This window comes from Nestor notabilis, unplaced genomic scaffold (genome assembly GCF_000696875.1).
Source record: "Nestor notabilis isolate BGI_N333 unplaced genomic scaffold, ASM69687v1 scaffold1937, whole genome shotgun sequence".
In the NCBI taxonomy this organism is placed as follows: domain Eukaryota; kingdom Metazoa; phylum Chordata; class Aves; order Psittaciformes; family Psittacidae; genus Nestor; species Nestor notabilis.
Genome location: NW_009935903.1, coordinates 60559 through 75660, shown reverse-complemented (window position 1 = coordinate 75660; position 15102 = coordinate 60559). Strand labels below are relative to the sequence as shown.

The 15102-nt window shown below is 37.3% G+C and overlaps 1 protein-coding gene across 1 annotated transcript in view; it reads right to left on the bottom strand.

Moving 5' to 3' along the window:
• L3MBTL3 (l(3)mbt-like 3 (Drosophila)) overlaps positions 1-15102 on the bottom strand; it is a 69336-nt gene that overhangs the window by 730 nt on the left and 53504 nt on the right. Inside the window, exons 16-21 of the mRNA XM_010018046.1 lie at positions 14368-14514; positions 12814-12978; positions 8829-8920; positions 3495-3658; positions 2384-2446; positions 1-23 (exon numbers count right to left, since the gene is read on the bottom strand). The exon at positions 1-23 is cut by the window's left edge and continues 730 nt beyond it. Coding sequence (XP_010016348.1) covers positions 1-23; positions 2384-2446; positions 3495-3658; positions 8829-8920; positions 12814-12978; positions 14368-14514 — 654 coding nt within the window. The remainder of the gene's footprint in view (positions 24-2383; positions 2447-3494; positions 3659-8828; positions 8921-12813; positions 12979-14367; positions 14515-15102) is intronic.

Sequence of the window (15102 nt, the reverse complement as noted above, 5' to 3'; positions counted from 1 at the left end):
AGGAATGCTTCTCCATCAATTTGCTTGAAAAGAAAAAACACACAAAGCTATTAATAGGTCTGACAGTGCAGCAGTATAGATGTTTCAGAAAACATGAGAAGAAAATTCTTTAATTTCAGACAGTGTAAAGGAATGGCTGAATACAAACACTTTGAAATGCTTTCAGGATAGCTTTGATTTCAACCTTTTAGACAGATCAGCTAGTCTAGAAGAACAGGATAATGATCATCCTTCTGCCTGAAAACTGTCTGGCTAATTTTTAGCTAACCAGTTCTTATTTTCATATTGACAGTATAAAGTAAAAGCTACTGACAGTTAAAATGGATAAATGAGGTAGAATTCAACTGTACTGCAGCACAGTAATGCTTTTTAACATCTTAGCTACTCCTTTTATGCAAGCCTTTGTGACAGAGCTTCTGGATTTCACTTCCAGCTGCAGCACTGGAACCCCCTTCAGGCCACCCCTTTCTGTTAATTAAATAGCAAATTAAAACAAATTGGGTCCCAGATGTAAACAAGGGCCAGGCTACATATAACTGCTTCTTTGACACAAACACAGCTTGTTAAGACACTGAGTATTTTTATTTCCAGCTTTGTAGTGTTACCATTTCAATATACGTTGCAAGTGAATATTCTGTAAACAAATCTCTCAGTCAGCAGGAGTGCTAAATCCAAACATGAAGAGCCACAAGGCCCTCATTTCCAAGGGCTTCAATGGGGCCAACACTTTTCGTGTCAACTTTAGGTCACTTTAGGTATCTGTAGTAAGTTTTCAGTGTAACCTAAGCAGGATATCAACAGTGGTTAGTTATATCAGGAGCACTGCTTAGTCTTAGATACTAATTTGAGATAAAACCAGTGTAACCAAGATTCTGCAGGACTGGAAGACAAGCTTTCTGAGTCAGACACACTGCAAAGGGAAGCCTGCAAGGTACACCCCAGCACTGTAAGTCAAGGAGCACTGAAGTGAGAACAGCAATCACCCAGTTACCACAGTTAGTTACTACTCATTTCATGCACAAAGCCAGATTGGGTGAGCTCTGAACCAGAAGTGTGTGAATGTGGGAGCGCTCAGCTTTTTGCACCATATTAAGGAGGATAAGGCTTGATTTCCACGGCGAAGTTTGAACCAGCACCTTCTAGCTACTGAAAGACCTACCGATGCCAGCTAGTCCATGCGTTAGCCTTGCTGGTAGAGGTTTAATTTACTACTCGCAGACAAAGCCTGAGAGGCTGAATTCTAAAGAGGGGAAGTATTTTCTTATACCTCTGAGAATGAAAGTGTTCAGGATTTATCCATCTCTGTGGCACTTCCCACGTGATGACTTGATTAGGTGTATGCCAGCTTTTACTGATGTTAAATTAATTGGTGAGACACCCTAAGTGACACAGGGGATGATCTAGACCAGCATACCTGCTGCAGCTGTAAAATGCCTAACATCTAAGCAAATGCAAACAAAATGCCCAGAGATGGCCTGTCAGTCCTTTCATATGCAACTGTAATAATCATTCTGATTTACAGCACGGCCTGAAAACTTGTTGCAGGAGACTAGCAGGGCCATCTGTATGCATTTTGCTCAGGAGGTGCCTTCTCAAGTCTAAGTACCAATTATTCTTCAGCTGAAAGGCTGGCTAAGGTGGGATACTACAGTATCAGACTGCCCATTCAGGCGATCTGGCTGGGATAAGCAACTATTCACTCAGTCTGTGATCAAACAGCCTTCTTAAAACTAAGCATTAACAGAGTAACTTCCGAACAACAAAGAAAAAGCTAATCTAGTTTATAAAGGCCTACTTTACCTAAAATCCCTATCACTTCCTAATGACAACTTTGGCACAGTAATCTTCTCAGATACCAGAAATAAATGCATGTCATGCTCACAAAGTGAGTACGCACTCCTCTGAATCTCATCAGAAGCCTTCAGATCTTCTCACTTTCTGCTCACTCAAATCACATTCGTAAACTGTCTATATCAGGAGGAAGAGCATCAAGAGCCAAGTGTGATCAGACAAGATGCAGAGTTTTAAGAGGTGATTATCTGGAACCACTGCTTTATTTTACTTATTAACATCCTGCAGAACTAAAGTAACATACTTACAAACTTTCTCAAACCAGGTTAAGAATGAACAGCAGTAAATCATGAAGTTCCTCCTCTTCTATCATTAGTTTTAAGTAATTTCAGTTGCAGTAGCAGTCAGAGAACCACAAGAGACCTGGCTGATACTTAACTAGTTTTATGTTCTTTACTTCCTTCCCACTTCATGAAATGCAAACCAACCTAATCTTCCATACATTTGCGCTTGACTTTAAACATGCACTTCATCCTACTACTTTATAACTATTTTTAATGATGACATAAAATTTGAAATAAAATTCACCCACCTCATCTTTGAACACCTTCCCATGTTCTTCACATCCTGGTAAACTCCGTATAAATTCAGAGACCTGCCACCAAAGTACACAACAGAAGATTTATTGAGACTGGTGTTTTCTCAGAATAGTCTCCTAGGCTGACAATCATTGAAGGTTTTTAGCTACTGTTTCATAGCCTTATATTAGGTGCTCCACCTTCTTCTATAAGTATGTGGAGTCATGCAGCTGGTTATTTAAGGACAGGATTCACAAAATCCACAAAATAAAAGAGCACATGCCACTCTTGTCCACAAGACACCTAAGAGTGGGATATGGCTACTTCCTCAAAATTACTCAGGTTGTTCTATCCATGTAGATCCAGAACTATGGATCTTCCCTGAGTGAATCGCTTCTGACAAAACAAAATGGTTGCTGCCTTCCTTTTCTTTATTTTTTACTGCACAGAGATTAGTAAATCCTCTTTCAAAGTTCACACTTATATTTTTCCTCCGACTGTCCCAGAAAAAGAGAACAGCCTTAGTTACAGGTACTTCTGAAACTAAAGCAGGGACTAGATCCTGTCTGTCCAAGCACTATTACACACTCGATCAGCAACAGGACTCTAGAATCTTGAAACCATTATTTTAAGATTTTAATGAGCCACGGCCTGACCATATCCATGCAGTTCCCCTCTGCACTATATTCTCACCCTCCAAAACAGTGTGCCACATCAAAATTATGCACCAGGAATAGCTCCTTGGTCCATGCTGACACCTAAACTATTCCTCCAGAATACTTGAGTAGGTGCTACATGTTTTTAGTGTAGACCTTGGGCACCTGATCTGCTAGGCCATACATTTAGCTTTTTCTTCTTTTTTTTTCTTTTCATTTTCAACCCCAGTGAATATGTATATATACATACATATTTATCTGTCTCTGTACACAGATGAATTAATACTTAATACTTACTGCTTCCAGGGCTGAATGGCAGTCACTGAGATCTGTTATATTAGGTCTGTCTGACTCTAATCCTCTGAAGTACTAATTCATTATTGTTAATTTATGGGCTAATCTAAACCTCTGAATCAATCAAGACTTCCAGGGCAGTGGTAGTGAGATAGAAGATACAGGGAAAACCCACCTCATCTGTACTCCACTTAGAAACCTTACTGGCTGGGATTCCAGCTACACTTGGGAGGAGCTTGCTCTGCTGTTCCCAGCGCAAAGGTAGCCCAGGGATTTGCAACTTGGAAGACACAATAACTTGTTGAGAAAGAAGCCTCTGTGTGTTGGGCTCTTCAACATCTTTAAAAAGAGGAAGCAACAACAAGCATTAAATCCCTCAGTCAGTGATATGATCAGTCACGGTAAAAGCACGTTTATTTCTCTTGGTATATATGGGCCTCCTTACGCAGGCTGTGCAGTTTTGCTTACACCAGAATTACAGTAGCATGCTTACTGTTCTTCCACTAGTATGACTGTGATTACATTGGCTCTATATAAACATAACTATTCTTAAACGGAAAAAGTCTCTTCGAACACAACACAATTCTATGCCAACATAACTGTTGGTATACCACTATAGGTCAAATAATTTCAATTATTTTGATACATTAAATCACACCCACATTTAATAGTTGTACATCAGTACAAGAACTAAGTTATTCCAGGGTTGAGTTGCTATAAATTCATCAAAAGCAGCACTGCACTGCTACAAAATTCCAAGTGAATCAGTTCTAGCCCACACAACATTTATGCCTCATCTACAACAAAATGTTTTTTACTGCTTCTGAGAAAAAAAACAACCAACACAAACGTCTGTAAATTCCCTGCTTCCACTTTAACTGAATGTTTTATTTGGAAAATAACATTTAACTCCTCCGTGCTGCTCTGTGCTGGGTTTTTTTTACAAGGTCATTTCCCTTTTTATCTCACTTATCCATAATGGAAGGAATAAGCTCCCATCCCACCAGCCTCAAAGGTAATGTACTGGTGGGAGGATGTCTTCAACCACATGCTGCTGTTGCTGTCTGGAGAGCAGCAGCAGTTGCAGATGTGTGTAGGATGAAAGAGTGAAAAGGCATGTCTCCAATGATGTCAAACTGTGTAAGACATCTACAGTCATTTAGATCCATGGCAAATACAAAAGCAACATGCCTGAATTCTTCCCAATTGCCAAGCAAAATCACGGTAAACCTCTGAAATCTATTTCTGAATGAAACAGCCAATAAAGAACCTATGCCTAATACTCTTTACTAACATGGCTTCACACAATCACTCATAAATCCCTGTGCTATTTTAATTTGGATTGCTCACTTCTATTACAGCTCTATTCTATTTCCATTTTTGGGAAGTTGCTGTAATTCACAGTTCTCCCTATCCTTACTGATCAAGTTTTCTTACATTTCTGTCCAAGAAGTAGGGCACAAATTCCTATTACAGATTTTTGCCAGCACAATGGGAATATGTATCATGCGGCCAATACAGGATGTGATTACATTCACTTGTGTCACTCTGCTCCTCTAGCTTATTTTTTTGTTACTTCCAGGACTTATCCTCATTATGTATGAACGTCAATTATTCAGAAGTTGAAACTTGAGCCATTTAGTCAGTATCGTCAACCAACTGATTAAGCTTTTTTAGAAGACTCCTTATTTTTTTCCTAGCATCATGCTCTTAGTCTTGGAAATGAGTTCTCTAAGTGCCTGTTTACACTTCACTGTTGTTCTTCAAATGTTCCTTAGGGCTTCTACTACTACTAAAAATCTCAGTGAGAAAGGAAAGAGTCTTGTAAGGCAGCAAGCATGCTGAATGTAAAGCCTATTTTAACCAAACAGTATCTTTCTCACTGTTCCCTTGAATCCCTTCCCCATCCTTATCCCGACTTTTTCTTTCTAAAACAGGTCTCTTAAGAGTTGAAAATGTATTTAGCTATTTTGTTTTCCATTTGCAAAACATGTAATGCTTTGATACTGTAACATAATTAGCAGATGACAATACTGTGTGGAGAAAATTCCAAACAAATTACCCTCCATTTTCACACATTTTAACATATGTATATGTAAGATCAAGTAAGTACATGCATAGTGAGTAGCAGCAATGACAGCTGAGGTTATCTACTGATCCTATCTGTCTCTCTTTTCAATAGTTTACAGCTGTGTCAAATCCTAACAGTTCCACATGAAAAATCGATGCTGGACATCTGTCCATGCCATGATTTTTGGAAAATTTCAAGCAAACAGAGGTCAGCTGGTAATGAATAAGGTTAGCAAGTTCACTAACAAGACACTGCATAATGCTAAACCTTGTACTCCCATCTATTCACATTCAAGAGCTCTATTTAGTGTCATGGAAAGGAATGCAGTGCCTAACGCCTTTGAGGATGTTGGGAAAAAAATGCCTCTGCTCTCAGCCTGTGGTATCTGCCTCATGGGTAAGCCGAACAGCACAAAAGGAGCATACAAAGTGTAAATTTACCCAACCAGGTGCAGGTAAAGAAAAAAGTCCCCAACCCTGCAGCAGATATAACCACATCCCTGACAAAAGCAAGTTTTGGTTTAGTGTAGGTAACTTACTGCAACAAACAGTGCAAAGCACAGTATTCTGGCTACAATCTATGTCTGTTACACTGACATCTAAAAGTTCTCCCTACCTTCATGCTCTGGTTTTCCTTGCTCTGCAAGCCCAGCTTCCCATAGAGACGCAGTCTGTGGTTTTGGGCCAGAGAAAATATGCGATGTACTTCAATTTATGGCTCAATTTGGACATTTAGGATAAGAGTAACTTGAGGTGCAACATGGGTTAGCTAGTTTCACCACAGAGCCATAAACAGCTCCTTGAACCACCTAAGTGAAGAAACAAAGTCTGCTTGCCAGCTCCATATGATAGCAGAGCCAGATGCATCAAATTCACACTTTTAACCCTGACCACTGTTGTTCTCTGTTGACATTTTGCTTCAACATCAGCCCACCTTCTTCTACATTCTTCTTCATACTTAATGCCACCTTGTTATCCATCTCCCTGAACCATAGCTTCCTTAGTTCATCTCTGTTTTCTTAGTGAGTTACCTTCCAACAAAATATGACCTAATGTTTCAAAGAAGCTAAATGGCAAACACTTTCTGGCATTAAGGAGAGACCATTAACACTGTTCATTCCCTTCTGCATGTTCTAGCTCCTTCCATGTATCAGGTTAAGCACAGGATTTGTGTCTGTAAAAAAAGCTAGTATGAAGCTATGATTTCAGTGGAGATCTTTAGCTCCAAATAATTTTTCTCCAAAAAGGGAAGATAGCGGTACACATTTTACAAGGTATCAGCAGAGAATTGGTCACGTAAGATGGCAGAAGTAGGTTGAAGAATAATAATGTAAGTGACATGCAGAAAAAAAAATAGGGCAAAAAGCACAGGTACCAACAGTCACAGTTCAAGAAAGTGCACAACTGCAATTATTTTAGCTTGACCCTTCCATGACTATGGTAACAAGAGCTCAATGATCCCCTTTCATCCTACAGCTTAAGTATTGTGGCACATTTAAACAAAAAATGGCACAAAATTGTATGTTTAAAAAGAGGTGAAAAGGATAACTTTGTTGAACAATAATGTAAAAAAGTATTCTAGCTTTATAAATCTAATTATGCGAGACCCTACACAGAAATGTACCCAGACCTTGTTGGTGAAACTTTATCCAAATAGTCAATTTCATCAAACTCAAAATGCTTCACAAAACCAGGTCAGTTTTCTTAGAATAAAGAATTGCAGACCATTTGGAATGCTCCAAAATATCTGATTTAAATTTTTCTGTATTGTGTTATATAATGCAAAGTCAAGATCAAATCAGTATGTTTCCATTCTGCTGAAACAAAATACTTCAAACACCCCCAAACTCTTTTTCCTTCATCTACTTTTGAGAGATTCCTCTTTTAATGTTTCATTTTCTCCAGAATTCTGAGCTACATCATGTTTCAGAATACTGTAACAACCTGGTTTTTTTACACCTGTTGCACAACTCTTGTAATAGATGGAATCTTTCATACTTCACATGCTCTTTAAAGCGTCTCTTAGATCTATCTGAAAAGTACTGGCAAACAAATGATGATTTACGACAAAAAACCCACAGTTACTCAAATCTGAAAATTTTTCATGAAAGCCTTACAAATTTTATGTTGCACAAGAAGCTGCTGATGAAAACAATCTAAACATTTAAAGGAATTAATTATGAAATTAACAAATTTAGCTTCTTACTGAACTTGCACGAGTTAATAAAATTACTGCAGCAAAAGGTGTACTGAAGAAACACAGTTAAATAACTAGCCTGACATACTAAGTTTCATACATACAAAATAACTATTAAGACTGTGATAACTGTTAAGACATGTAAGACTGCGATGTTCTGGATTTGTGCTGTATTCTTTCTAAATGATGAGGATAGAAATGAATATGAACAGCTACCTCAATCTGTTCAACTGGATCAGTGAACAGCCAAGAGTTTTAACGTAGCAGTACACACAACCATGCAGAATCACTGAACCAAAGAAAAGTCCATGTTGGAAGGAACCTTTGGAGACCATACAATACAACCTTCTGTTAAGAGCAGGGCATTAGACTAAGTTACCCAGGGCCCTGTCAAGTCAAGTCCTAAATATTTCCAGCAAGAGAGATTCTCTTTTCCAAGCAGCCTATTCCAATTGTTCTCATGTTGAGAAGTTTCTTCCTTAGATTCAGACAGAATTTTCCCTGATGCAACTTGTGTCCATTTCCTTTTCTCCCACCACTGTGACTCCTAGAGGAGACAGTACCTCCATCTTCTCTGTGACTACCTTTTAGTTACTGGAGGAGTGTGACTATATTCATCCAAGCCTTCCCTTCCCAAACTCCTTCAGCCTTTCTTCATACATCAAGTCCTTCAACAACCTAATCATCCTGGTGGCCCTCCACTGGATTGCATCCAGTTTTTCAGTGAAATAAAAATATTAGACATCCCTCTGTAACACTCATTAAAAAGAAAGGGCCCATTCTGTATATGGGCTGCTAGAAAGTATCAGACTGCAACATCAGGCTGATGCTGAGTTGAGTAAGTCACCTTAACTTTGCATTATGCCTGTAATGTATAAATGCTTTAACCTTCTTTCAGAACAGGTTTGAAGCAGTAAGTGAACATTACATCTTTACAACTCATACTAGTTTAATTACCTATTTTTAAGTCAGTGTAAAGCTATTCTTGAAATTAAACTTTCTATACCAGTATTCACTTTGCACTTATCTTTACAACTGTGATAAAGTTCTTGGCAAAGCCTTTAATGATTACAAGATAAAGAAACACAGCATTAAAAGTGTTGCTGTCAAGAAATTTTTGGACACGAATAGTGAATGTGGAAAATAATTGGCAATGCAGTTTGATAAAGAATTTCAAGAAGTATCACACTTCTTTAGTTCTGAAAATTTTAATATGAAACAAATGAAATACTGCCAATTTACCTTTAATTTCATTTGAAATAAGCAGCTTATTTTCTGTCTCCTCCTCTTCACACTCTTTGCTCTTTATGGGGTCCTTCGTTTGTAGTACTCCACTGAGGAAAATAAAATGTTATTTTTTTTATTAATACATCATAAAAATCACTAAGCACGATGACACCTCTTGCTAATAATGTTATTTACACACTAAGATTCTCACACAAAGAATGTTACATCATCATAAAGTTAAAAAAAAGAGAGGCTCTAATTTCTGACAAATGGCATCACTATTGACATGAATTTTGCAGTGAAGGCTTGCGAGTAGTATAAACTAAGATTATGTAAATCATAGCAACACACTTAACTTCATTACTGAAACTGGAAAATATACAAATGAAGGCAGTGGATGTGTCCATAGCAGAAGATGGGAGGAGTGAAGAACACATATATAGCTCCATCTCCTACAAAGCCTCACTGGCTATCCAGGCCATTTTCAGGAGCTGCCTCAAACAGCATTTACTATTTTTCTCTGCCCAACCTTCATCTCCACCTTACCCAAACTCTTGTACTATACTGACACTGTTGTATAACGAACTGCTAATGATACCGCTGAAAGCATCTGTATTTGTTACTGGTTTTGCCTTATTTCTTACCCAGATAAAACAGCTGCTCTTACCCCTGCTGCATGTGCCAGTCCAAACATTTGCAAAGAGGGAATGCCTTCCCCCTACTGAGAAAAATAAGGCAAGAGAACTGGAAATAAGAGAACTTTCAAAGGGGGGTGAGTGTATTTGCATCTTAAAGTCAGTTCCTGGGAATTTCCTATTCAAACTCTGCCTTCAGAAGTTATTTTCAGCCTTGCTTCTTACAGAAAGGAAGGTTACATGAACTTGCTGACATTATGCATGTATTTATTTCCTTCTGCTTTGAAGAACTTGGTAACACTTTGGCCAATTCTTACTAAACCATCACAGATGCAGAGCTCTCAGAGATACTAAGTGCATAATGACCATTTTCTAGAAACAGGCACCAGACAGAATGACCTTAAAGTCTAGATTGCAAGAAAGCCCACTACATGAACTCACGCTTTACTATCCACCAGAGAAGCACTCAACAGAAACCCCTTCACACCTGTCCCAAACATAGATAAAAAGACAAACTAGAGCTAACACTTTGTTAGACATCAATATTAGCAACCCTCAAAACACAAATGCACAAAAGAAACAGGCCTTTTTAATTCAATTTTTTACATCTATACTATTAAATACTACTTATACTATTAAATATAAGTAAGCATTTGGGAATAAATCAGCATGTTCACCAACATCAACAAAAATCTATTTAACACATTATTAATTATGCAAAATGAACACAACAAATGGAAAAATACAGACTTTGTAGTACGGTAGGATACAAATAATAAAGGTGTGACAAGCAATGCCAGTGGAATGCATACAGCAGGCATGCCTTCCTGTGCCACAAAGGACTTCTGCACCATAACTTCCTCAGAAGTATCACCTCATTTATTCACTTCAAAATTATTTCCCTAAACTCCAGAGACACAGAAAACTTTTAAAGTAAGATGATTCAAAGTAATGCAATTAATTCCAAAGCCAAACTAAATGACTACTGTAATTCAACATAAAGAAGAGAGATCACAAAAACCTGTGAGGAAACGCGTATCTTCCAATTTTCTCAAGGACAATTTTCACAGCAACATACAACCAGAAATTTTATCTCACTAAATACAAGACAGAGTCATGAGCTGAAGGTTTTGGGGAAGGGGTTGGAAGATAAATGGAATTGTCTTTTAAGAGGTAGTACGATTCAATTCTCAAGCCTGAGTGTTCACCTTCCTTCACTGTAAGCATTTCCACAGTGGAAATTCTTTTGCTACTCTGAAGATAGCATAAACACACTTTCAAATTAAAATCGAATATGCTGCAGGCACGTGATTTTTATCTTGAATTTTAATCTCTGAAACATGCCAGAGGGACAAACTGCAGTTTTTACACACGTATTTTTGCAAACCAAAATTTTCTGTTTCTATGTACAGATACCTCTGACTTGTTAAAAATTTAAAAAAAACAAAAACAAAACCCACAAACCACCAGACAGACAGACAAGGAGTAAACTGGAATACTGGAATGGGAGATCAGCTGAGTACCACTTAGATTTAACACAAAAAAGTAAATATCATGGTTGAGCTCATATGTAGTTTGTTCCTCAAACAAGGATTGTATGAAATAAAAGATTACCTGGAATATGAAGGTATACACATCTGTAATGAAGTCAAACATAATTAAATCCACACTGCAAGCTCAGCAGCTGAAGACCACACAAGTATACGTATCTATGTCTTCAGTTATGCATGTGTACTTTGAATACGCATCTGAAAAGACCCACTGGGTATTGCAATAACTAGATGCTAAATATTTGTATATGTGAACTTTAGCAGTTCACATATACCTAATGTCATGAACACTATTTTTCATGCCTTTTTCAAAGGAAGTTTATTCAACTGAAAGTCCTCTCTGACTATGCTGGATACATAAGGAATGTGCAAAGCTAGATGATAAAATGCATAGTCATCAGTGTATAGAATGCAAAGCCTCTGGGGAGTTTGAAGTTGGCACAAGGCTGTTATTCTTTTAACATAAATGACTCAATACAGTGAACAGATAGCACAGATACTGCTTATTTTAGGTCTTCATAAAGTTAACACCCTCAAAAAAAAAAAGGAGAGAAATAAAGAATTGTTTTTCAATTAATTTTAAGAGATAGCCTGTGAAGTCAACATTTATTTCTAAAAAAAGGTGAATTTACTACAACTGGTTAAAGCGATGAACAACAACTGCTGTTTAATACAGGTTATTTCAAAACTACACATGAAACTGTCTTTTCTGCTGTTTAAATTCATTTGAGGATGACTAGTGACTGCTGCTTATTTGACTTACGGAAATTATATCAACACTGCTTGAAGTTCCTACTAGATCTTTTTCAATAGAATGTGAACAATATCATCTGATTGAAATAATGTGCTAGAATGTTCTAAAGAAAAACCGATATTAAAAGATGTAAAAAGCTACACATTAATTTTTTTTTTTATTAGCATAGTTTTTTGGAATAAAGGAAACAATAATAATTCAGAAAAGAACAAAAAAATCCAGTGGAAAAAGGAAGGGAAATCAAACCCCACTGCCAGATCTGGTTAACCCCATCTGAAAAAAGTTTGAAAAAAAATCTTGGAGAGGCATTTCAGAGGATTTAACTGATTCTTAATAAAACAGTTAAGTTTCAATCATCAGCTTTACTGTGAGGTATTTACTGTACAATATGAACTCCCTAAAGTTTCTCAAGACACTACTACTGCTAAAAATTACAGTTCCTGTATTATGAACACACGCTAATGTAGCTGACATAAATATGGCACTTCTTGATCCAGTGTCTTCTATTTCTGTATACAAATAGCCAATAAAATAATGTGCTGGTATTGTAACTAATTAAAAACATACAGAATACTAATGCCTCACATAACCCCATGAAAACACTGAATTGCATCCTTCTAGTTTCAAAGATAGCTTTGTTATACCATAATTTTCCAGTGCAAGCTTGGAAACTATCTCATGTCATTTTCTGTCAAAAAGATAGTCCAAATCCTGAGAGTTAAGGCATTACTTTTCATTTTTAAATGTATGTACATACTTGTACATATATAATAATATTTATGCAGAGAGAGGTAAGGAAGAAGGATCTCAACTTCCAGTACTTTCTCTGCCTTGCAGAATTTTTTCTCTCCCCTCTGATACGCATTTCTTATTTCTTAAATACATTGTGACATTCCCTTTCCTGCTATTTCTAACAAACATAAAGACAGCTGAAGAACTTCCATCTCTTTCCCCACTGCTTCCAAGAGTACCACGGACAAATCACTGTACTGCATTGCCTGGTAAGTTGCATTTTAAACTGACTCAAAACAACCCACACTTTGAAAGGAACCAACAGTTACCCAGGTGCCTTCTTTTCTTTCACATCACACAGCAGGGGCTTCTTGCAAGGAGATTTACTTTCTGCATCTTCCTGCTTAGTTGTTTCTGGTACAGTTTTTCCAGAAGATCGATTGTGAGCTGAAGATTTCATTCCTATGTGACCAGGGCTGGGGCATTTTCTGTCACTGTTTAAAACAAATTAACAAAATGTTTAAAACTCACAGCAGTTGAGTTCAGCTTATTTTCTCTATGTGTAAAGAATCATTCATGTAATTGACATAAAAGAGTTTTGTTTGTTTTAAGAAATACACAGAAGTTTTTTACCTGGCACCAACAAAATTGTATACCTGTGATTTTCAGAAATCACAATACAGAACTCTTTTCTCCATGAAATCAAAGGTAATACATGTAGGCAATTCAACAGGAGCAGAATTTGCCTAATGTTATTTTTTATAATAAGCTATCCACTCAAATACTTGTAACACAAGACAACTCCAAAGTATCATTTTCATCTGTCCATTCTCTCCCTTCCATGATATACCCATGTGCAGCTACAACCCTTTAAAAACGTTATGTAGTCTCTTAACTGGGGCAATGAAAAAATAGCACTTGACACAGTCCCTGCCATGGAGAACACTGTTCACTGTTACTGGCTTCACTGGGACAGTACCTGGGCTACCTGTCAGAGGGCAATTAAGTCACTTCAGATTTCTACAACTCTACATTTGTAAGAACAATCAAACTAGGCAGGACTGTGACAGATGAATATTTTGGTTTTTAAAGAATGAAGCTGAAACTGTCTCCAAGAATGTAATTTAAATTACCATCTATTGAAAATACGTGGTCATTACAGTGAGCTAGAAATTACAGGGAACTGGAAATCTTCACTACAAACATTCACAATTTCACATTTACATTAACGCAGCCCTTGAAAAGAATGGAGAGACTCTTTTCTTTTCCTTTCCTTCTTAAATTCACTATGTATCCCCACAGCCCAAAATAAGCACAGGAGTCAGTGTCCATAATTTCTGATAGAAAATGATAATCTGAAAATCATCATCTTGGTATCACATGCCTTTCTTTTTTTCCAGTGCTCCTCCTAAAAGCTTCAGCTACAGAATTTAGCATTGTTCTTCCAAAACTCACTCCCAGTAAATTTGATTCCCCACTCCCACAACAATGGCAGAATTTATAGTGGCTATTCTTCAAAGTGCAACATTAATTTACAGTCACATCAATAAGTCCACCCCAGCAAGCAAAAGAAATTCAAATAAATCATTTTCCTAAGTGAAACCAATTGGCAAACAGTCCATTTTAAATTCCAGTCAACCACTTAGTACTCTAGATAGTTATGCTGAGGATGAACTGAATAGTTGTTAAATCATACAGGGTAAAATCAGTGCCAGTCTTTGACAGCTTGGTGACCTTTTTGATAAGCACTGATGAAACTATATGTAGATAAATAAGCAGGCCTTTCTGAAACCATTCAGCCATTACACAACCACAAATTATGTTACAGAACTCTGCAGTAAAGTACTGTTGTTAGTCACAGACATCTCTTCAATGGTAATTACTTGATTACAGGAGAGGTGGATCTTTCACTTGCTTCCACTTTTCTGTTTCTGGGGACAGGACTGGCTGCAGGCATCTCCCCACTCAACCGATCAGGTAAGAGGCTTTCTTTGTTCAAGTTCATCTCTGAATATGGGCAGCTGACTGCACTAGAAGTTGAAGAAGAGAAATGCCTCCTTATTGTCAGACACTTTACTGAGTTTCAGTTCTCTTAGTTCAAATGAAGTAACATCAGAGACCAGTTTTCTAGAAGCAGTTGCAATCAATTAATATGAAGAAGATCAGGGGAAAAAAAAGCAGTAAGTAGTCATTCTTAAAAATGTTAATAAACCTCAACCTGAAAGTTTTTCACCTTTCCTTTCAACAACAACTTATATAACTCAAATTGTATTAACATGTATTACAGCATACAATCTGGAAAAGTGATGAATGTTTAGCCTGCTTTCTCATACCTTTAATACCACTATATACATAAAATACAGGTTGCCTTTGACTATATCTACCTCTCTCCAAATAAAGTTATATTCCCATGGTTATTTTTGCCATGAAGGAGGGTATTTCTATTCTGTATGTTCACAAAGCAGCTGCACGGCAAGGGCACAGCATGAAGAATGGTGCGCATCCTCCTACTGCAGTGAATGCCCCATTCTTTACAAATGCCATTTTGTGATATTCCATTAAAAGATTGTGTTATTTTCACAGTCTTTCCTATCATTCAGCACTCCCTATTTCACTGC